The sequence below is a fragment of the Epargyreus clarus genome, unplaced genomic scaffold (genome assembly GCF_041222505.1).
Source record: "Epargyreus clarus isolate Ecla_fem2 unplaced genomic scaffold, WU_Ecla_fem_2.2 ptg000007l, whole genome shotgun sequence".
Classification (NCBI taxonomy): domain Eukaryota; kingdom Metazoa; phylum Arthropoda; class Insecta; order Lepidoptera; family Hesperiidae; genus Epargyreus; species Epargyreus clarus.
Window position 1 is genome coordinate 26,777,583 of NW_027332215.1, and position 24,701 is coordinate 26,802,283.

Genomic DNA, 24,701 nt, shown 5'->3' on the forward strand with positions numbered 1-24,701 from the left:
AAAAATTCAACTCGACTTTTAATTTCATTTATAATTAGGCTGTTATTGTATAAATAATAAGTTATGAACATGTCATTAAATTGAAATTTTAATTTTGTAAGTTTGTTAATATATTGTTACCATTCCGGTCATTATTCTTTAATATCTTTGGATAGTGAACAGGTGGATATGGGATGGATGGCCTGTGTTCTTTCTAATCGCCTTTTCAAAGATGAAAGATTTAGTATTCGTCAGCTACCTATGTATATCGTGGGCTTCGAGCTGTAGGGGCGTATAGATAATATACTACTTTTCAGGAGACAGAAAAACTAAATAGCTTTTCGTTACGTCAAAAAGTTTTACATTGTTTTCTTAAATAATAATATGTACGTATTATTACGTTACGTATTGACAAATTTGTAAAGGAATGACGTAATAGAATAAATCGTACGGAACCCTGAAACGATTTTTTTTCAAGCGCCTATGGTTTGTTGCTCACGATACGTATTATGTTATACTATACGATGTTTAATAGAAGGTCGATATGCCAATATGTACTAGTTAGTCGTTTCCAATATATGTATTTGTGTCTAGCGTGTTAACTAGCAGTAATAAAAAATGTAAATACAAATAGGGTATTTTTATTGTATACACCACAGTCCCTTACTTGCCGTAATGAAAACCGTCATTGTTTCTTTTCACTAGAAACAACAATACATAAATATGTTACGCATAAGATTTTCTCAGAACCGGTATCGAATTATTTTCTAAGTTGTTGTGGTTTGAAAGTAGACATCTGGTACTATCGCTAGTACCTATTCAACAGGAGTATATTTAGTTATACAGGCAAAGGAATGGGCACCATAAAATTTTGTATCACACGATGGGGAGATAAGTGTGAATAAATACTCGCGGCAATCCATTCGCACAAGCTTTGCCAACTAAATAGTCGACCCTATGTATAACACCGCTAGAAAAGCTGTCTACCGCGACTGCCGCTTAAAACAACTTGGATGTTATGTAAATAAGTAGTAAGCCTTGGACTAGTGGCTCAAGTAACACACATCCGTACTTTGATTAATACTGAATTGTGCAAATTCTAAAATTCAATTGATTAGCAGTAAGGAAGTTTGAACCATCTGACTAGGGACGGCCACTTAATCGTACTGTTCTCCACCAACTTTGTAGTCGAGTATGTTTTAGTCCCCTCGCAGTTGTGCGAGGAGACACTGACCAACAGTGGAACATACAGGTATACAGGGTGAATTTTTAAAACGGGCCTTCAGGGCCAAATCCGAAACTATAAGGATTAGCGAAAAATGCTGAAAGGAGTTACGAGGCCGATTTTGATAAAAACTAAAACTGCATCATTAGTTTTTTTTAATATTTTTTTCCTTAGCCGGGAATCGAACGAGTTCATTTAAAAAAAAAATACACCATCTATATTATTCCACTATCTGATAATGTGTCGCTTATAAGGATCAAATTCTGGGAAGTAATGTTATGTGACAAATTAAAGGAAAAGGAAAATTTTGAAGAAAATACGTATTTTTCCATACATTGGCATACTAATCCTTAAGGATTATACATAACAAATGATTTATGTATAATTCTTTAGAAACAGACATAAGTCATACCATTGAAGAATTTGTTGGTTAATCAACTAATTATTCGATGTTATGACTATGACATACGGCTTAGTATGAGAAAGTAATAGTTTGGCAAATAAGTTACCGCCGTTTTTAGGATTTATTTTTTAAAGAAAATAGATAACTGATTAAATAGTAAATCCTTATTGTTTGTTGTTTACAAATTCGTTTAACGCTAAATATGATTTTCTATATTTCTTTTTTTAGTAATCACTCGGATTTGACTCTAATTCTCGCAAATTGTCAACATTACATCTGTATTAAACGAAACTCCGCCCCTAGCAAGTAAATCTATTTTAATGGTCCTAAAAATAACCTTAGCTAAGTCGGACATAAAAATATAAATTATTGGGAAATAAAACGTCCATTTCGAATGATTAGAAACATTGAGCCAAAAAAAAATGTTAATACACGAAATGTTTAAATTAATGAATGGCGGGAACTTAACTGCCAAATTAATATGAAAAAATATGTATTTTTCTTAAAATTGAGGCTTTTCCTTTAGTTTGTCATTTATCATTATTTTCCAGATTTTGATCCTTATAAGCAGCACTATCAGATAGTGGAATAATATAGAGGGTGCATTTTTTTTCAAAATGAACTCGTTCGATTCCCGGTTAGGGAAAAAGTTATTTTAAAAAAGTAATGATGCAGATTTAGTTTTTATCAAAATCGGCCTCGTAACTCCTTTCAGCATTTTTCGCTAATCCATATAGTTTCCGATTTGGCCTTGAAGGCCCGTTTTAAAAATTCACCCTGTATTTGCTCTAAGTGAAGAATACTGTTAGGAAAAAAATAATTTGAGGTTCATTATATAATTTTATACGAAATCTTGTAATCCACAAGTATAAGTTCTTTTACGAGTAATACCTGTGTACGCATGAGTGCCAAGTACCTATGTTTAAATAAAAATGTAAAAGTGGATTCTGTTTCATTTTATTTATTGCTGTTTTATTAATTCATGAAATTCTCACATTGCATAACAGTTAAGCGGAATAAAAGCTATTTAGTTTAATATGTTTTATTTATTATACTTTTACATAACACATTTGGTAACGTAGCGTACCTACAATGTGGGTTGCGACCCACATACAATAATGGAATAAACACATTGAATAACATATGATACAATGGTAACGTACACCTACAAACGTCAAAGAAATATTAAGTCACAGAGCTATTAATATTATATTCTATATTATATAGAATATAAGATATTCTACAAATATCCAGACAAGTACCCACCACTCAATAAAACAATACGAGGATAATATTATACATGAAATAATTTCAATTTGTAAAATTCATCCAGTCTACTGTTTGCCCATAACAAATACCGGCCTCGAACCGTTGCAGTTGAAACAAAGATTTGATAAAACTACGCACCTCCACAGCAAAGTACATTTATAAAAACATTGCCATTTTTAAATCGGTTACGTTCCTTGAATAGAACAAAATTTCAGGTACATTTTCAAGTAATAAGTATAGTACTTATTACGAGTACTTACCATAATTAACCAGAACCTATATGCTTTACTACTAAGTTTAGTAGTAAAGCATATAGGTTCTGGTTTTCTTTATAGTTATCATGAAACGTTATGACGACCATTACGGAGAACAACAATATAATATGAAATTCATCATGAAATAGTTATTACAAGAGACATATTATTAATCATTGTTCATTACAATTTAAGAGTAAGCGTATCGTCAGCAGCTCAATATGCAAAATAACTTTATTTTGGTATATAGTGGCAGATGAAAATCATTTTTAAATAAAATGTGTGCAGGTATTTTCATAAAACCTTCTACCAAATAAAAAATAATTTACGGCCTTGCTCACTCTTTGATATCGTAAGCGTTTAATATCTGCTAGTGTTACATTTCCGGAATAGCTCAATATGAGTATACTGAACAAATACCAGCTATTACAAAGAGTAATACGATTGCTCTCTGGTCGGTGTTGGCTGCGAACGTGTATCTTTACTCAATATTCAGCTAATCGATCATTGTACTCGTATATTTCTGCAGTTTATTACTAAACTTATCTAACAACTTTAAAAATATTTTGAAAATAAAATTTTCACCATAATACTAATAAAAACATGTGTCGTGCAAGTGGTGCAAATGTCGTTAGATACTACTAACTGTTGAACACATAGGTATATAACACATTCATTATCTTAATTGCAAAACTTTATTGTTCAACCATGGCTATACCATACTAATGAATTGAATACTATAAACAATGATTTGTATATACAATATGTATATTATATATTCCTATCCGAATATCTTGTATATTTTTCTTCTGGAATGTTAAGAATACCATTCTCGAGTACGCATGACAAGCTCACAAGCGTATTGATAATTTCTTTTTTCAAAATATTTACTGGGGGTTTCAGTCCACAATACAAAGACTTTACTTTTCTTCATTTTTCATTTCTTTTTGTATTTTAAATTTGCGTGGATTGCTGAGAAATAAAAATTATTATACATTTTCACTTTGACAAGTTTTTCAAAGGTCTAGTAGGTATTAAAGCAGTGCATATTCTATTCCTTTGAAAGAAGTTCGTGTGCTTATTGAAAGGCGATACTTATATTGGCTGCGTTTATATAAAGATACGGTACGAGTTCTGTATATTTTAACTATGTTGAAATAAACTTGTTCGTCTACATTAAAGTGGGTGTTTAGATATAATACCGCCTCCAGTCCAGTCATATGAAATTAGCAGAACGACGTAACTTTTCATCAAAATCTTTCCAATATTCTTCAAGTGTATATCTAGTTATATTAATATGATAGACATTGCAAAGCAGACAAAAATGTCAATTTTTCAGGAGGAATCACTATTTCTCAATGATATTTAAATCAGAAAGCGGAAAAAAGATAAAATGTAAACCATTCATGTATACCAAGTACTTTGAAGAATTGAAGTATTGCAAATACATGCCACAAGCAAAGTAAAATAAGTCATTCTTAAACTTGTAGCTTCTGCATCGTTATCAATATTATTTTATGGTGTTTCACTTGGTAAAGTTCGCAAAGCGGGTAGCTCTTATGTGTTGGCCTCCCCATCGCGCATCGCCCGTTCGGGCAACTATACTCTCCAATTAGAGAGGATTACGCCAATAGTTATTACGTTATGAACCCCTATACCTGGTGCATGCCTACATGAACAATCAGTCATAATATTGATACGATACACAGAAGGGAAATCGAACGTAGACCAATTAAAACTTTCATACAGGCACGTGTTTATTGTTAACGAAACATGGATATATAGATACGTATTAGAAAACTTTTTGACGAACCTCCTTTATCGAAAAATCAGATTGATTTGAAAAACAAAGACATTTTGATTTGGACAGGTCATTAACCTATTGAAAAAATCGTTAATGTTTCTGATACATGAAGTTCTACTCCCATAGTTTTATATTTAATAATATGCATTTCCATTTAAATGGATACAATTCTGTTCAGTATAGACGGAATATTTTAGTAGTGCAATATAATTTAATATTCTTTATAATAATTTATGAGAAGTATCGGTCGCAATCATTTCCCTGGAAACAATTATATCAATTTAAATTGAATGCTGTCATAGCATCCCGTGAATTTCCATGAACCGCGTCTATCAAAGGAAATATTAGTAATGAAACATGGCATGAAAAAGCGTAATGATAATAATTACTATATTATGCAATAATTCTTCAGCAAGTCAAACTAGTATCATTCGTTATTGTTAAGTATATAGGCGATTGGTTTAAAGATTGTGCACTTATTTGTAAATTATACAAATGACAAAATATTTTATATCTGAAATTTAACTATCGATTCCTATTTTCGGCGCTTACCATGATAATTAGTTTCAAGAAAACTTGAGTTGTGATTTTACCTTACATTAAAAGCGCAACTACTTTATAACTGTTTAACATCTTTCACATCCATATTAAGACAATAATATAAATAATTCATGGACAATTATAACCGAATCCTCAACAGATTTCACCATTACACAATACATTTGAAAGTATATTGCACACAAAAAAGTGCCTCTGGTTTAAAGGGTGTGATAAGGAAGACATACTTTACCAAGGCGCTTCAACTTTGTCTTCAGGGGAAGCAACGCATTTGCCGTCGACCTCGGATAGGAATCTAATAGTATCAGGGATTAATAAATAGCAGTAACCACTGACTATAATGTGAACCGTATCGCTAACTTACTACTTCGACATTATAAAAAAAAATAATTCACAATACTCGGTGGTAATCGTAATTTATTTCGCGGGAGTGTCGTAGTTGTGAATTTTCCATACCATGTTCAGTGAAAAACATATGTATATGGTATTATTTGAAATTCCAGTAATTCCTTTTGTGTTAAACCTTCCAAAGCTCAAAATGCTCAAAATGGTACACCTAACTCCATAGCGGTAGCAACAAATTCGTAGTAGAGCTTTGTAATATTTAACCATCAGATCGATTTTGAATCATTGGGTTGAGATTCGAGAGACCCAATTGCTGTATTGATTGAAAACGTAAAAAATATTGACACTGTCCATAGAAACGATACAAAAAGTCACAATATCATTATAGGACAATGTTTACGAATCATCGGTGAGAAATATTTTTACAGGATAATGAGGTTACACGTATCTTGATCGTGCAGGTGTCAGCCGGGTTGCCGCCAACTCCAACGTGACCTACACGAAATGACGACTCATTTTTAGGAGTTATACTAAGTATGTACCTTCAGTATGTACATTTTGATGGATAGTCCCTTGTGAACTCTATGTCACTCTTTAATAGTGAAAAGTTCTAAATCTTTGATATAACTTAGTTTAGTTAGACTGTAGGTCTTATCGATCCCATAGTGACAAAGAGCTCGTAGCAATGACCCTAGATTTTACAAATTTAAACAGTTACTCCATGTAAATATAAATAAAAACTTAACGATACTACGATAGGTAAAGAAAAAGAATTCAAAATATTCTCCATTGTTATTAAACTCGAGTTGATTACAAGCCATCCTTACATACGGGTATTTAATTTAAATAAAATGAAACCTTAAAAGTTTAGTGCGTTAATCACGATAATATTAATCCACTTATGTAGATATCAAATCCAACAAATATTAAGAAATAATATGCGCAAGTAAAATAAACAAGTTTGCGAAGGCATTCTTTTGTCCACAGTCAGTTTCCTAATACGTGATGCATGTATGTCATAAATAAATTATGTTTGACACGAATGTTAAAAGAAACTAAAAATCGATACACAACATTAGAATAAAAAGGAAAATTTCGACAAACATAGATCGTTAAATTAACTTCTTTAGAGGATTTAAAAAAATGTTATGGTCAGACATTCAGTAGCGGATATCAAATATGAATGGATGGATTATCATTACAGTTCATTGTTATTTAGTAGGTACTAAGGGCTCTTTCAATTTAGACGTTTCGTGTCGGACCGCTGCCGCACGCTTAACGTGCCGCTGGTTATAACCCGCTCCGTGCCGCTGCAGTTAGTTAGCCGTCCGACTACAAACGCCTAAATTGAAAGCGTATTTTACTGCCGTGCGTTTGTATGCTAGTGATGTTATAAATTTATTCGACCGCAGTTAAGCCATGGACTCTGGCGAAGAAACATTACTGTTAGTGCTCTTGTTGAAAAATATCAAACGGAAACAAAAACGACGCCCCCATAAAAGAGCTTCACCGATGTTTTCGTTAACATGTAATTATGGTGATTTTCATAATCTTTAAACTAGGTTAAAACAAGATCCAAGCATTTTTTTTAATTATTTAAGAATGTCTATAGAATGCTTCGACGAATTACTTGAATTAGTTAAAAGTAAAATACAGCGGCAAGAAACTATATTCAGACATACTATATCACCGCACTATTCATATATAGCGAAATGAACACTAGGAGTTTGCGACGTTGCCGTCCTGTCGTCGGGCGTTTGCGGTACCGACGGCGCACTGTTGCCGCACCGTGCTATTTGTATGAAAACAAACGTCCGTCCGTGCACCGTACGACAAACGCACCGCTTCGGCACTGCAGCGGTCCGACACGAAACGTTTAAATTGAAAGAGCCCTTATTCGAATGTATAAGTTTTCTACTAGTCTAGGTGATCTAATGTCTAATGTCGTTGGAGTATACAAAAGTGTAATGCTACATTTTTTATTTTACATTTTCTCCACAAACATACATATGAAACATTGTCCATTACATTATTGCTTGCAAAACGATAGGAGAAACATAATAGAATACAGAAGTTCACGTCAACCCAAGGTTTACCCATCCGTGGTCACCCATTAAATTCACGAATGCCATGGCACTTACTTGTATCACTAATTTGATGTTAATTATACGTTAATGTAAAAATACTAGAGAACCGTTATAGCCAGTGAATCCGTGCAATGAACTCCTCATTCTGATTGTAGACCCGTGTTTAGCAATGCGATAGAAATGGTTTGATGATAATAATGAAAATTAACCTTCCAAGCTTTATTAATCTGACAGGAATTTTCCAGAGAAAAAGGAAAATATAAAATGATGCATATGAAAGAGATTACACATTTTACAAAGAGTAATTCATAAAGGAAGCCACAATAGGACAAGAAATTTATTCTACATTCATCTGAATCTGCAAAAAAGCAGGTCGCAGTCTGGGGATTAAATTGAAACTTAATGAAATGAAAAGGTAAAGCCCGGGGGTGGAAATATCATTTTGACTAATTAGTGGATGCATCGATATAGTTATTCGAATTAATTTGTCAAAGAGAAACCAAACAAACGCACCAGTTGAAATGAAATATTAGTTTCTATTAAAGTACCCGTAGTATTACTTTTTAAAATACCTGTTATTTCAACCAACCTTTGATTTGAAATGTCAAATATTTTGTACTGAGATTTAAAATAAGGTTGTTGGCTTTTTTAGAAACCACAAAAATGTCGATTACAAAAAATATTGCAATTATATAACGTCCTTTCAACGGTCCTAACAAAGCTGCGACCTTTGAATAGGTATATCTTTGTATGTAAGTATTCATGTTGATCATTTCAACGAAAAGCTTGTATAGCAAACGTGAAATCAGCTTCACGACAACGTGTAGTGTATTTTTAAAAGGTGTTCATGATTGTCGATCAAAGGTACATTTCTGAGTGAGGATTACCTCATATAGCAGCGCTGTCAAAGTCCACTTGCTACAAATATTTAATGTAATAATGGACTTATATACGAACGAAAACGCATTATGTGATTTCAGCATTTATTACATAACCCTAGAACTTAAATTAAACTCCTGACAGTTATAATACAACATTGCGTAAACAATTGTTTACAAAATATGAAAAGTGTTTACAGCGCACTCGGCGACAGCTTCCCGGAAAGCACGTTTTGCATCCAAGACGTAATTGTTGACGAGGATTTTTTTTAATTTATTCACTCTCCGTCAGTATAATTTGTACATTCACTTTTTATTATACCGCAGTAAACTTTATAATATATACATAACTGAGTCCTATCTGAATATATTATACTCAAAGAAATACATCGGTAGCAACTGAAGAACAATATGTATAGGTCGCCTCTTAATGTTAAAGAGACGTTTTACAGAGCTATTATTTGGAGTTGATTTCGGATATTCGTAGGCGGCTGTGGACATTTGACACCCGTGATATGCATGTATCAGTAGACTGCATGCTCGTTAGCTTCATCAAATTAGAATTAAACAAAATGGAATAATAAATAACAACAAGTAGTTAGTGTTAATACTATTCGAGAAAAGTAGTAATATGAATACCTTCTCGCAGACACTGACGCATAAACATGAACAGTTATTTGTTATTTGCGCCTAAGAAAAAATCTTTCAAACTTACGTATAAAATTGAATAAATATTGCATATACATCATAATACTAATATAGTTTATATTCGTATAACTTCCATTTTCAAATGTACGTTCTTATTATAAATAAAAATTATCATCGTTCTTCTTTCGTCTACGCCTTCTCCGTTTCATAATGGATTCGGTTTCACCTAAAGGGGGAACAAACATATAATACACAAAAATTGTCAAGTATGCGTCGCACTCGCATCCGGAGGGCTCCGTACCACAATTTTCAACCTTTTTTATTTTTAGTATTTATTGTTGTAGCGGCCACCGATACACATATCCTGTAAATTTCGGGTGTATATCTTTTACGGTTTATGAGATGAGCCCTGTGATAGACGGACAGACAGCGGAGGCTTAGTAATTGGGTTCCGTTTTTACCTTAGCGTACGGAACCCTAAAAAAAACTAATACGGACCACCTATTAAACAATATCAAAATGAGGTACACATATTTCACAGTGCTATGATGGACGTAAATGGAAAAAAACATATAGACGAATAATAACCGTGATATAGTGCATAATTTTAATATCAATAAAAGCCAAGCTCTAAATACAGCAACCTAGAAAGCGCACGAGTTGCAATCAGAAAAACATCAAATATAAATACTTCAACAAGTTTTCTCATCTCCAATAAGTATAGTAGAAACGCGTAATTTTTTACTTTTAAAATATGACTTCCATGTACGACTGTACTGTATCCGAATACAGTTTACATGTAACATGAAAACTGTATTACATCGATAAGTTAACTCAGTGAAGGTATTATGCAGTGAAAGTGAGATTACTCAAGCTCAATTTAGAATAGTAAATTGAGTGCAAATATGAATAAACAAACACACGGAATACACTAAATAAAGTTTACGTACGAGTAACATACCTACAGAACAAATTATTTGACGTGATTTACTTCGCGTAGAGATCGTGATCAAATACGATATGCAATGTTTATTGAAATGATTATTATTAGATGCCTTTGAACGGCGGCCATCGCTTTATGAATAATATTAAATTTAATTAGCGTAGTGGTCATGAACATGGACGACTACAAAATACTATTCGATAATAAATTGTTTCGTCCATGCAACGGTTAATCCATTTAAGCCCTATCATCTGGTATATACAACCAGGAAACTTTGGTCGCAAACGGAAACTTAGGCGCGGTGTATTTCCGTTCGCAGTCCAACTTTTACAGTACTTAATTGGGGTCATTATTAATTCAGCCATTTCAACCGCGATATAAGACCGTCTGGATGAACCAGAAAGCGGCAGATATTTTGGACAAAAATAAGGCCTAGTTCCATACAAGTATATCTTCGAGACGTGACAAGTATATTCAGAATAGAACTTTCAAAATGTAGACTTGGCATTTGAAATGGTATTTCGGGTATAGAATAACCTGTTTTCAATCTGATTGCTTGTTTGTCTCATTTTTTATAAATTAGTAGTAGTGCAGATAATAAGTTTTTAAACTGTTATTACTCGTAATATGTGATCATTAAAAAAATGTTATAACCGCGTTGGTAGAAAAATAAGCAAACCTCGACAACACAGGTATATTTTTATTGTCTTTTTTTTTTCCTAAAATAACGGTCCTTGCCACATTATATCTACCAATTAGGATTATACTTTGTCTAAACACCTATTGAGTATTGTACCTTATTTAGCAAATAAATATTATGATTATGATTAGGGATGTATGAATGACGTGCACAAACAACTGTCTCTCGAATACTGCGTATCGAGTTTGTAATAAAATCAGACATTGAGAGCTGAATCATTGTATTGCATTCCCGATTCTACGGGGAAACCGACGCATACTTGTCCTTGGATATGTACTATAGTAACAATATGTTTTTTGAAGATTTCAAGCGGTACTTATTATGTATTAAAAGATAAGGGATAGGTAGGCATAGTAACATTTTTCGGTCCAGAAACTCAAAAAACTCGGGTACGTTAGCGGGCGGAACTGAACGTCATTAAAAAAAGAAGTGTTTCATGATACACAAAAAGCAATAATGATGTTCGTAGCTTTACTATACCTACATTTAAATAGACAATGTTACAAAAATATTTTTAACACACAAAATAACATATTAAAGCGCGGGGTTTGTGGAAATACAGGAGTATAAGCTTATTATACTGTGTGTATCCTACGCGAGATAGGATCCCTTAAAGATGTAAACGGAGATAGCGGATGAAGGATTTCTTAGAAAGTGTACTGCGCTATTGGCAAAGTGTACAATGACAACACCTACGCTTTCTCACACAACGACATGCGGGAAAAGTGCACAGTGTGTGTATGTTACACAAATAAAAGAGAGATTTCTGAGTGAACGATGTTTCATATATAATTGATTCATAAATATCTGGTTAAAAAGAAAAAAACAATAATAACAAATATAGAATTGAACTAAGATTATGTCTTTTCTTCATGTTTTAAACCATTTTTAACTTGAGGCCATGATATATTCATTACCTTTAAGAAAACAATGAGGATAATGTATGACGTATGTTTTGCTATATATTGAATAAAGACCTCGAAAAACATCGAACTTCGTAAATGACAAGGGGTCTATCTTAAACTAGTTCGTAAGGTAAGTTGTAAAAAAATATTTCTTTTTTATTTAGCAAAGGTACACATATCAAGGATGTCCCATTTCTCATGAACATACTTTAGAAATATAACAAGAAATTTCCTTTCGTGTCAGTGATAGAAGTAAAGACTATTCTTGATTGTACTATTGTAAAGTTGCAACCGCAGCCCATGGATAATCAATTACAAACAATATAACGGAAGCCCTATTAGAAGTGGAAATTAGCGTCTTTAACGTAGTCGACGTTGGATCGCTTCGTGACGGGCAACACATACGTTTTTCAAAATCACGAACGAAAAAGTGCAACCAAAGTCGTTTATAATTTGACGTAAAATCTGTTTTCAAAATAATTGTCCGGAATCGTATAAAGTTTACTATGAATTGTTCCAAGCTATTGCCTTTCAGTACAATGATCCGACAAACATTTTTGTCCGTGATTTACATTTTGTTTGGGATACACGAAGTAATACATTCAGTTCAGCCTGTCCTTAATTGAAGTTTAAAAGTTTCAACTGCTCACGTAGTCTATTCAATCACATTTTTCAAGTACCTACTTCGCAAAATTAACAACACAAAGAAGGAAGTGAAGTAGGGAAAGAAACGGATTAAAATGCTAGTCGTTACTATGACTCGGAATAATTAGTCTGGATATCAGGTTTTAGTGGGACTTTTTTAAAAGTTAAAGTTAAGGATTTTCATTTTTTAAAGTTAAAGTTAGTTAATACAAAGGTTCCATACTCAATGTACCTAGTTAACACGCAATGAGTAATATGAATTCATTACCGCACAAGATTTGAGTATAACGATAATATTGTTCAAATTTATTAATGCATTTTTTAAGCTAGTTCTATTTTAAAAAAAAGAAAATATGACATTTCGCGTGTCGGATAAATAGGGCCACGCTTGTTAACTGTATTCCGTCTTGGGCGCGATCAATAGTTTCTAATAATAAATGTATAACATCGTTCACATGCACTACATACTGTTCGACAACATGTACAACAACAAGGCAGGGGGTATAGAGTGCGGTGTACTCACCGGCGTCGTCGTCGACGGGCAGCGGGCCGACGGCGCCGAAGAAGCGCTTGTCGAGCAGCTGCAGCAGCTGCAGCGCGCTCTCGTGCACCGGCGCGCGCGGGCAGCCCGTGCACATCAGCGTCACGTTGATGATCGCCGTGTAGTGGTCGCACGGGTACTCCCTGCCGGGCGAACACTTACGTTTTATATCATCTATACAACATTATAATAACAATGAAATCACCGCGTGTCTGTACGAGTACATTTTATATAACAATTTCTATCATTTTCAAACCGTCTTTGTCTGTGTCTTGCAATCGGATCGAACCAAATTACTGAATTAATTATAATTATTTATAGCCTATACCTTGTAACATTTAATTTCTATTTCATTAAAAATTATTCACTCATATCAAAAATTATTATAATTTACCTAACTAACTTTTCTAATAAAACATTACGTGGTCTATAATGCCAACTAGAGTATTATTCGAGTATAATAATAATGGTTATATGATATTAATTTAAAAAACTGTGGATCGAAAATTTTATGTCGCGTTAGTAGTAGTAAACATTATTTTCAATGCAGGTGGAACTGCCACAGCGCCGCGACTAGTTTAAATTATAAATGAATAAACTGTCGCCGGATATGCATAAAACAAGTAATTTAGCACTATATTTAGAAAACAAGGCTTGGGTCTCTTTTTGCGGAAAGCCGCGGACTTTAAGCATATCGTGTTAAAGTAAATACGCATAAGTGGTACCTAAAGCGATCACGGAATTTTAATAAATGTTGTGTATCAAAACATAACATAATTTAGTTGTTTTCGATGTTATTTTCAGTTTATTAATAAACTAAGACCTCTATAAGATGATTATGAAGTTGTTGATACGATACACGAAGGTATTATGCAATTCATACGAACCCACCTACTTCAAAGTCTAACTTGAAGTTTCCACTTAAACGTTGATATTTCTGTACTGCGCTTAAAATCCTCTTACGTCTACTTAAAACTGCATGAAATGTGAAAATATTACGTATTTCATTTGGACACAAATTGCGGAGAGTATATTATATCAAACACGAACTACTTAGTAATTATCACTTCAGAAAATCCCCTGTGTTTTAATTGTAAATTGCAACCCTATAGGAGCAATTTTGTGCACTACATACGTCCTCTGCTACAAGTACGTAAAATGAGCACTCTAAAAACTTGAAGCAATGATATCAGATTTCAACAGTTTCCGAAATTAATAGATCAAACAATTACCATATAATTTCCTGAATGTTTTTTTCGACCGACGTCAATAAAGGAGGAGGTACCTAAATTTGACCGTATATATGATTCTTTATTATTTTTTATGTTTGTTCGGCGATAACTTCGTCGTTTATGAACCGATGATTGAGGATTTTTATTTTCTTGGAAAAAAGACATTTCCAAGGTCCCATTATAAGGAAATCAAGGTCTGATGATGGCAGACCAGAGAAATCGAGGGAAACTTTCAAAAATCGTAGGGGCAACGAGTGCGTTTGTAAGTTTTTTTCATTAAATATTTTATTTATATATTATATTAATATAAACGTACATATTAAATATTATATTTAAAAATACATATTTCTGAAGTCAGCGCTCATATCGCACATGCTGTTTACGCCGTTATCCAACGAAATATATTGAGCACCGACTTCAGAAATATGTACTAAATCAACATTTATTGACAGTACCATTTATGTAGTGACATAGAAGTCGGTAGTAAGTTTTTGTTTTTTTTTTAAATATTTCATAGTAATATCCATATTTTTTAAAGAAAAGGCTAGCATCCATGCGTGTAACTTCAAAAAAACCTTGTTGTATTAGAGCCACGCGTCAGCTCCGGTGCTCGAGGCCGTTTAAACGTTCGCTTCGCATACACGTAAACAAATCTTTGACATCTGATGCTCTATAGTAACCGATGAAATTATATTTATATGCATTTTGATCTTGATAAGTAGACTATATTTACAGGGTGTCCCGTAAGTACTACGGCAAACTTGGTGGAAAATTTAAGTTCGGGGCCCAACTTTCAGAGAAAAAAAAATACCTTAGTAATAGTGTCACCGTTTTTGAACTATTACTTTTATTACCTTTCGTTCGTGATACAGGTTTTTCGAGTGCGAGTATAATTTGCAGTTTGCCAATTATTTAGTTACCTTTCGCAATTGTATAATACTCAAATTTTTAACAGTAATAAACGCCATGGACATGATATGATTTATATTCTCAAAAAACAATTCGCTTTGTTGACATCAAACCTCATTTAGAATTTTATATCTGCGGTATTGGAAGTTTTGATCGCCGGAGGGAGCAGCCATGTTTGAGGCACCCCGGACAGTTGCAGTGCAATTATGCGCTCGAAGCTCTCCCTCCGGACCGACAATCTCGAGCTCATGAACAATGTGTGTAGTATTTTATTGGAACTAAAATTTTACAGTTACAAACCAATAATGATGCACGAGGCAAACATACACGGATCGGTAACGCCATTCGCAAATGCATAACGCAGTAGCAAATTAACTATGAGGAAAGCCAAAGCAAAGCAGTATAGGGTTGAAGCCCCATCAGACCATTAGAAAAATATCATGAGCTATTTAGCGCTTTCATTTCCGTAGTGTTTATGATAAAAGTGATAGTAGAATAAGTGATAATAAAGATAAATCTGGTAAATCTAATGTGTTCCATATTGCTATGTTTCTTTATTTTTTTGCGCAATAGGTTTCCCAGAAAAATAATAAATTATTCATGTATGCAATTATGATCTTAAAATGATCTTAAAATTTATTGACAGAACATAAAGAAACTATATACGTTACGATAAACCTCCATTTATATGAATATAATAAATAGCGGACATATCGCATAACGTTGAATACACAGACAAGTAAATAAGACAGCCGTGAAAAATACAACGAGCCCTTCGCATTGCGTTTCGTCACAAAATTAATGCAGGTTTTATTGAATACGAGTATTAATTATAAGACATCGATACGATATGATAGAAAAATCTCCCATTTCAACTTTCCCATTTCCATTTCAACGCGATATAAAAACGAAGTTCTTATATCGCGCTGTAGTTACAAAATGTGGCGCCTGGATTTATGAAGTAAACATCTTGTTATTAGTTTGATAACAAGTAAGCGCTGCAACGCGCTCGTAACTCGGTTCAGGTGAAAGATTAAAACTTAAAACAACTTTGTCTGACACGTACGATGTCTCTAGTCATAAATGCATATTAATCTCAGGAAGAAGCATTAGGATTAGATAAAACTATTTCCTTTAAACTTCATTTATCATTCAATATTTGAAACTATTTTTCTTTCTTTCTAAATCTATTACATGTCAATATACGGGGTTTTCAAAAGTAGCCGATGTCGTATAAAACGAAAAAGCGGGAAGGATGAAGCAAGTGGTAGTTTTACTGCAAGTAATTCCGTGTACTCATAGGGCACCTCGAGTTTGCCCTTCAAAGCGTGTGTCCGGGCATACACTACTGGTATTACACTGTACAAATTTACACACGAAATAGCGTGGGCGCGCGTGTGATTGCATTCTGTTCCGTCTCCACTTCCTGATTCAACTATTCAGCAGTTCATTATACAGTGTCAAAACAAATACATTGGCAAAATTATGAATCACGCATGTCACCTTCATTCTCTTGTAAGGAATTGACAAAAAAAATGAGTTTCAACATACCCAATGAAAGCGTCTATAGATAGAATAAAATCATTTTAAAATTTCGCTTCGCTTCTCCATACGGTCTCGATTTACAGCGAAATTTTATATCAGTCATATAAGTATCAGAAGGACAAAGACTCAATATATGTATATATAATTCAACTACCTGAAACATTATATTGGAGTACGCAATTTTTTATTTATTAAATCACTGCAAAAGTGGTAAAACTCTTATGTATTTTCTTCATCGGAGCAATTTTAGGCGGATAACAATGTAAAGTGCTGCAATGTGCTGGTTTGAAGGTACATTTACAATTTACACGCGACCATGCTACTCCATCTCATCACATTCATTTCATGTGAACTTTAAAACTAAACGATTTTTTACTGTTTCAAGAAGACTTTTTCATTCGTTTATTCTGTCAAAATCACTTCTTCCATCTCTAAGATTATTTCATATAAGCGAACATATATTTGTAATCGTGTGTAATCATGGACCTACGCGCAGATAAATGGTAATGCACCTGGTACTTAAAAATACTAAAGTGTGCTTAATTGTGAGTGATGCTATATGAAAATTATTCGCATCATTAATTTATTATGTTATGACAACGGGTTCGCCGTTCAATCGCACGCTGTTAATATTCGAGATGAGTACAATAGGTACACAAGCTAGCCCATAATCACGCTTCGACAGTTTTTGATGAAAGTTGCGATCATTACGAGCGATACGGACCCTGCTCGCATGATTTAATTAAACACGATAATGGACCCGCCGGTGTTCCGTACCACATTCGCGCGCATCATTATTATCGCAATTTTAAGGTATCCGCCATGGTCGATTAGGTAAAATTATTATCACGAAGTCCTCATCTATATTCAAACGTACGAGCTACGACAGGGCAATTTGCATTGACAGCGTATTATTGTTAACCTTGCACGCTATTAAACCATCGAACTTATTTGTCCGCGGAAAGATAGATGTTTTTTTCATTTCACACTTTTTCGATGCATTTCAGTTTATAGCATACGTGGATCAAGTTATTAATACAATTGTACGTTATATATTTGTAACTCTACAGAAAAATACACTATTACACTAATTTATTTATTTCGGAAAGTACCCCTTATAAAATAAACCTTGTAATATGTATTAATAATTTGACAAATTTTATAGTATGATTCGGTGAGCCGGAAAATTTGTGTTAAGAAAACGAATAAATGTAGTAATGTATTTTATTGTTTGTTGTTTGGTTCAGAAAAGACATGAATTCTGACTATCAAGTACTTACCCTACCTTGTAAAGAAAAAGAAAAAAGAAAATGTATGTCCTTGAGAACTAAATGGGTAGTTCTCAAGGCCATACATTTTCTTTAGCCTCACCTTATAATACCTGATTTGTTAACTGATTTAACATTCTTATGCACTGAAATAATTTACATAACATCAGGTGAATTGGACAGTCTTTTACTAATTAAATAAAGAAAAATATAGTCGTTAGCTGTGACCTAATTATGCCATTTCTTCATGCTACCTATATTGCAGAAAAGCTTCTTTTGTTAATTCCTCCAAGTATCGTATCAATGAGGCACCGGCACCGCCGCGCATCCATTGCGGCGGCTTCCATTCATAACATAACTTTATAGGTACTGAATATTGTTTCCCGAGCCCGACAGCCTACTAATAAGCTTCCTATTTTAATTAGGGGCCGCGGACTAAGAATTGAATGGATTCGTTCATTTAACAATGTAGGTATCATCGTGGACAGGGAGAAATTAATCCCATCAAATGCATTTGGCACATGCACGACAATCAAATTATGACATTCTATTTCGTGGTAATTCACAGTGAATATGTAAATTTCTATTTAGTACTCATTTACATGAGAATCATTCATTGCCATTGTTTATTACTGTGGAAATAAATATGTGTTTGGGCAATATTTAGCCATTTGAAGTGTCGTTTTATGTATCGTTAACGTGAATTCGTGGATATTTGTTATTTATTTGAATACCTTTTTCCAAAAATAGAGTGCTAACAATCTGGAGAGACTAATTATAACTGGAAAGGTATAGTCTGATTCATAATTAGGTGTCCAAAATGTAAACAAACAAATGTCACTGTCTAAATTAACAAGAAACAAAAACTTTAAGAAACTCCGCAAAAACGAAAACTTTACAATTATTCACAATTTAACAAACGCGCTATGAAAACGATAATACATTTGAGTTCGATTACAATCACGAAAATGAATAACATCAGCTACAAAACTTAAAAATGACGGCACAAGAAATGTTTTGGGTTCCGATTGTGTTACCATTATCACCTTGTTTTTTATTATTATTACTGTATGGAACGAAATTGAGGTAACATAAATATTAGAAAATGTGAATTGATCTTAATTTATTTAGATTATTATTTTATTATTGTTTAATTTAATATTGTCAAAAATAAGAAACTACCATTTGAAACATATTTTCTTGATAGGTCAACACTTTTGTTTACATTTTGGACACCCAATTATGAATCAGACTATAGAAGGCAAGAGTCGAATTATATATCCAAGCAACTGGATGTTAAGTTCAACGACGCCTTGCACTGTGCCATCGAGCGTCACAATCGACGGGAGCTCGTACAAACAGACTGAAGCGGGCCATCACAATGCTCAACTGTGAGCGAACGAGCGAAGGAGGATGAGGAGAGCAGTGTTCGTATGTGGCACACACACCTTTTCATTTTTTTCGATGGGAAACCTTCAAAAGGTACCTAAGTAAGGGAAAGGTTCAAAAGGTAAGGTAGGATTTTTACCGCACTAAAACCCCCTGGTGGCCGTCCTCAGCGCTGCGTAGAGGACTCCGGGATCCCCAATGGAACGCAACCGGAGTCCTTTCAATGCACTGCCCCGTCGGGCTCCGCCCAAGTGAGATTGAATCACCCCACCGTCCGATGTACACGACGGTATGCGACCACACAAATCCCACATAACCCCGTGTCGCTCCCACGGCACCGGGTACCTTTTGAAGGTTCCCCCTCGAGAAAAAAAATATAGTCCCGGAAATGTGGCCCACACACCTGGCACTGAAGATAGTGGCGAGCGCCATGAAGCAGCCGTCGGCGACGCGCGGCGCGCCCGTGAAGCACTTGTCCACGGTCCAGTCCAGCAGCGGCCCGATGTCCGGGTTGCACTCCAGCAGCAGCACTATCGTCTCGCGCGCCAGCTCGTAGATCTGGACAACAAGATTTTTTGTCAATCTACTGTGTTCATTTTATTTCCAAGCAAATGAAGTTTCAGCGAAACCAAATATAATGATTACCTTAAAATTTCGTATTTACTTACTCGAAAAATCACAAAATATTATTACGTCGAATATATTATCATCAGATGCAATACGATTTAGATAAAAAATATTGGTTCCGGGATATAAAGTAGAGGTCTATTGAAGCATCAGTGTTTAAAAAAAAACATTACAATAAGCAGATAGATCTTTTACAATTCGATGTAAACAGTAGTGATTCATTTAGTCTATTGAACGCGATCTCTCGCGTACTTCTTACTTTCAACAAGCATTTACAAATTTAAAAGTTATATTTTGATTTGTGCTTATGCAACACTTACTTGTCTTTAATTGTCAAGACCTGCATGAATCTCCTGATCATACTATAACAAGTTAACATCGAACGTAACTTTACCTTATCATTTGTGGATGATAACATTTCGCTGAGCCAGGGATATAAAGAGCCATCCTCCGCTAGGGCTGTCGGCGCGAAGCATGGCCCACAGCACACCAGCGCACTCATAGCCTGCCCGAAAACGTAATATATTAATATTACGATCTCTGCCTGTGACTTCGTTGTCATCTTCAGTTGTAAAACGCCATTCTTCTCACAAAGCACATCAGTAAACTTATATTCTCCGTTCCGCATACACGTCATGCAATGTTAGAAATATTACTTCTGATTGACATAATTATATTGTTAATCTTTTGAATTCAATTGATGCGGTTTTAAACACACAGATAGACAATAAAACTTGATTAATATACGTATCGATATAGATTTATCAGTTATATTAAGAGATGCATTTTAATATCTAGGCTTTGTTGGTGTTTTCCGCAAATACTGGAAAAATGTAATCATTTGATCTCAATCCTAAAATCAATTAAAACCCCTCGTTTTGTCAATCTATTAAAACTCAATGTCCCAGATATTAATGTAAGCCATTGATGTGTGAACTAGGCGGCTGTTCCAAAGAACTTATTTTTAGAATCAGCCTCAGAGTATACTTAAGGTACAGTTTTTAAAACTATCACCAAACTATATACAAAGTAATTATAGCTTGCTATTAGTTTTTAGATCTGTGGTATGACCACTACTTATGATTCGGTAGCTTATGTCGAGAATCCTTGAGAAAGTGGGAACTGTAACCAGCGATAATCCGATATTTATTTTATCAGGCGGTATGGAAATAATTGATTTTGAATTATACCATACGTACTGCTCCCAATCTCTTTTAGATAGAAACTTTTTGAAATGGACTACATTGTACTTCGACACGAACTTGGACGATTTCGAGGGTCCTGTACCATGAAATTTTAAAATATATTTTATTTTTATTATTTCATATTGTGTGATTGTGACAGCTACAAAATTAGATCACTATGTCAGTCAGTCACCTTTGAGTTATATATATTTAGATGATTCAAGAGATAGAGGTCGCGGCAGACGGAAAGACAGCAGAGAGTCAGTAATGGGGTTTCATTTTTACCTATGGGAACGGAACTCTAAATACATATATGAAAGTGAATAATGTCAAGTACGAGTTGAACTCGCACGTGGAGGCTTCCGTACCACCAAATGTTCATTATTGTTATTCTTTTTATTATTTTCAACAATACTTATTTATAAGAAACAACAATAGATGGCGTTGGGGTGATGATGAATTATACGTAAACAACGTATAATAAAATTAAAATGTATTTATTATAATGCCAGTTATAGTGGAAAACGGATTGTAAAAATTTCAACCGTCTTCCTAGTACGGTTTAACAATTAGAAATTTAAAAAAATATCGAAAAATACCGGTATGGAGACTCCCTTTAATATTCAACTTTATTTTATTTTTATATAGCGGCCACCGTTATGCATCCTATGTATAAATTTCATGTGTCTATCTATTACGGTTCCGGAAATATAGCCCTGTGACAGACGGACAGACAGCGAAGTCTTAGTAATAGGGTTCCATTTTTACCCTTTGGGTACGGAACCCTAACTTTGAATGAGGATAACGCGTGCCGGCCTCCGCAACGAGGGCGGTCACTGGCTCACCGTAAGCGCGGAGAGGTTGAGCCGCTCGTCGGTCTCCTGCGGCGGCGGCGGCGGCACGAGCGCGGCCAGCTGGCGCGCCAGCGGCCCGCACCACCCCGAGAACAGCGAGAACAGGCTGCGCAGCAACTCCCGCTTCAGCAGCGACCCGTGCATCTCCACTGCGGAGTTTACTTACAATACACGCTTGTCACTCCATTATTTTGTGTACGTTAGGATTTCGCGACAACATACACTGGCATCCGTTATTAATAATCAATCTAACCGATTTTTGCGCAACAAAGATCGAAATTTATACAATTTCTTGCATGAATAACTGTCTAATGTCGATCTTTGGGAGGCAAGTCATTGGATAGATTGAATAATAATAACGAAAAGTTGTTTATACAATTTTATCATAATATAATGGGACCAAAAATTGAAAATTGTATTATTACAACAAACCATAATATAATCTGAGCATGATAGGATTATAACATCAAATTAGCATAATGAACGACTTACGAGGGAAGCTTTTGATAAGTTCAGTGACAAAATCGGCGAAGGTGATACGTTGTTCGCGAGCGGCGGGCACGTCCTTCTCCGCTTCCACCTCCAGGCACTGCCTCACGCCGTCCAGGTACTCCGTCAGCGTCGGGTGCAGACCCCCGCCTTCCAGTGCGAACGTACTGAACAGGACACACACGTGGTAAGTTCATGCATACATACATCGTTTATATTTCTTTAATTTATATAGCACATTGATAAATTTATTTTAACAAGCATATGAAATGTTGAATTCTTACAGTTAGGTACACGTAAACAGTTGTATGAAAGTCACAAGAACGCACGTTTGTAAAGAACTCAATTTTAACGTAAACAATATTTAGTTTCTAGGACCGACCTTGTGGCGAAGGTCTTCCTCTGGGCGATGATTAGCAGCATCTTGTTGAGGTGTAGACGCAGGGCATCTCGGCGTCGGCGCCGGCGCATATTCTCTTGTTTGCGGTCTACGGCTTCTCGGAGCAACGGTAATAACTCTTCAAAGAGATCCCTGATATAAACATTTTATTTAATAATACTTAAAATTTTTAAGGATATTTAAAAAAAATGGTGTTTATGGTAATTTCTAACTGTAAATTTTACGGTAATTTTGTTTGATGTCTTAATAGTATAATTGTTGTTTGATAAGTAAAGATACTTCGCCGCCTTGAAATTGAATGAAGCCACAAACGGCAGATATGTCAGTTATTTTTTTGCAATCTTGACAAATAAAAACATTTTTAGAGAAAACTTAATAAATAACTAATATTGCGTAATTTTGGTAATAAATAAATAAAATTTCCTTAAAATATTTGAAATATTTTAAGGACATTTTAGCACGGCGAAGTGGCAAAATTTTTTTACGCAACACTTTCAATTCTCATAAGTGGTTACATTTTCTTGTTAGGAGTGAATTATCTTTACTAATCTATGGACTATATTATAAAATAGGTATTTACTTGAGCGCATCGGGGTTGATGTGTCCGCAGGCGGCGACGGCGGCGTCGCGCACCTCGGCGACCTCGCAGCGCGCGAGCGGCACGGCCAGCTTGTGCAGCGCGCCGGGCGACGCGAGCGCCCCGCGCGCCTCGCCGCCGCTGCGCTCGCTCAGCGAATCAGGCGACGAGCTGCCGGGACACGCGCTTTACACAACCACACTGCTCGGTAAGCACGCACGAACCGCATTGTCGCAATCGAAATACGACAAAGCAATCCTCAACGTTATCTGAGGTGTAGTTCGCTTTCGTCAATAGTGTGGGTATATCGCTGCGTTTAAGCAGTAACATACTATATATAGAAAATTGCTTTGGTTTGCCGTGACGCATTTCGAATGCAATATGCAGCTCGTCTAGCTTTATACGATCTTGTGAAATCGGTGTTCCCGATAGGGTGTCAACGTAAAAATGTGTATATTCGTACAATAAATTAATCATTTATAGAAGTTATTTATTAATTATAGAATGATAATACTTAAAGATGCAAAATATAATACTAACAGTTTGAAGTTGTACTAAATACTATTTCTTTATTTTTAAACCATTATTTTTTTGTAAACTATTTACAAACACGGTTAAAAACAAATAATCATCCATTAACATATAACACATGACACTTTTGCGTTGACATCTCAATGATAGCGATAGTCACACATTGTGGATAACGAACACAAAATATACACCCGTGAACATGCACAAAAACCAACAATCTAATGTAATGAAAATGTCGAGTATGACGCTAAATACTAAAAATGTTCTCCATATGGTCTGCGGAATGAATTGAACACATAAGCTCCTCGATGTGTGACTGGCGCACGGTCGGGTGTATGAACACTTGTTCCCTTTTAAAATAATGTTCAAACGTCAAATGCGTAAGAGGATAATTCCTTATCAAATAGAAAAAGGAACTGAATTTATGACATATTTATTTTAAAACATAAATTGGGAGTTACAATAGCGTAGTAATAAGAATTATGAAAACAACAATATCTAAAAGAAGCGAT

The 24,701-nt window shown here is 34.7% G+C and overlaps 1 protein-coding gene across 1 annotated transcript in view; it reads right to left on the minus strand.

Moving 5' to 3' along the window:
• Positions 1–24,701, minus strand: part of fry (microtubule binding protein furry) — a 156,029-nt gene that overhangs the window by 113,587 nt on the left and 17,741 nt on the right. The window contains exons 18-24 of the mRNA XM_073075401.1: positions 23,662–23,829; positions 23,064–23,213; positions 22,685–22,848; positions 22,184–22,341; positions 20,549–20,659; positions 19,931–20,085; positions 13,167–13,327 (exon numbers count right to left, since the gene is read on the minus strand). Coding sequence (XP_072931502.1) covers positions 13,167–13,327; positions 19,931–20,085; positions 20,549–20,659; positions 22,184–22,341; positions 22,685–22,848; positions 23,064–23,213; positions 23,662–23,829 — 1,067 coding nt within the window. The remainder of the gene's footprint in view (positions 1–13,166; positions 13,328–19,930; positions 20,086–20,548; positions 20,660–22,183; positions 22,342–22,684; positions 22,849–23,063; positions 23,214–23,661; positions 23,830–24,701) is intronic.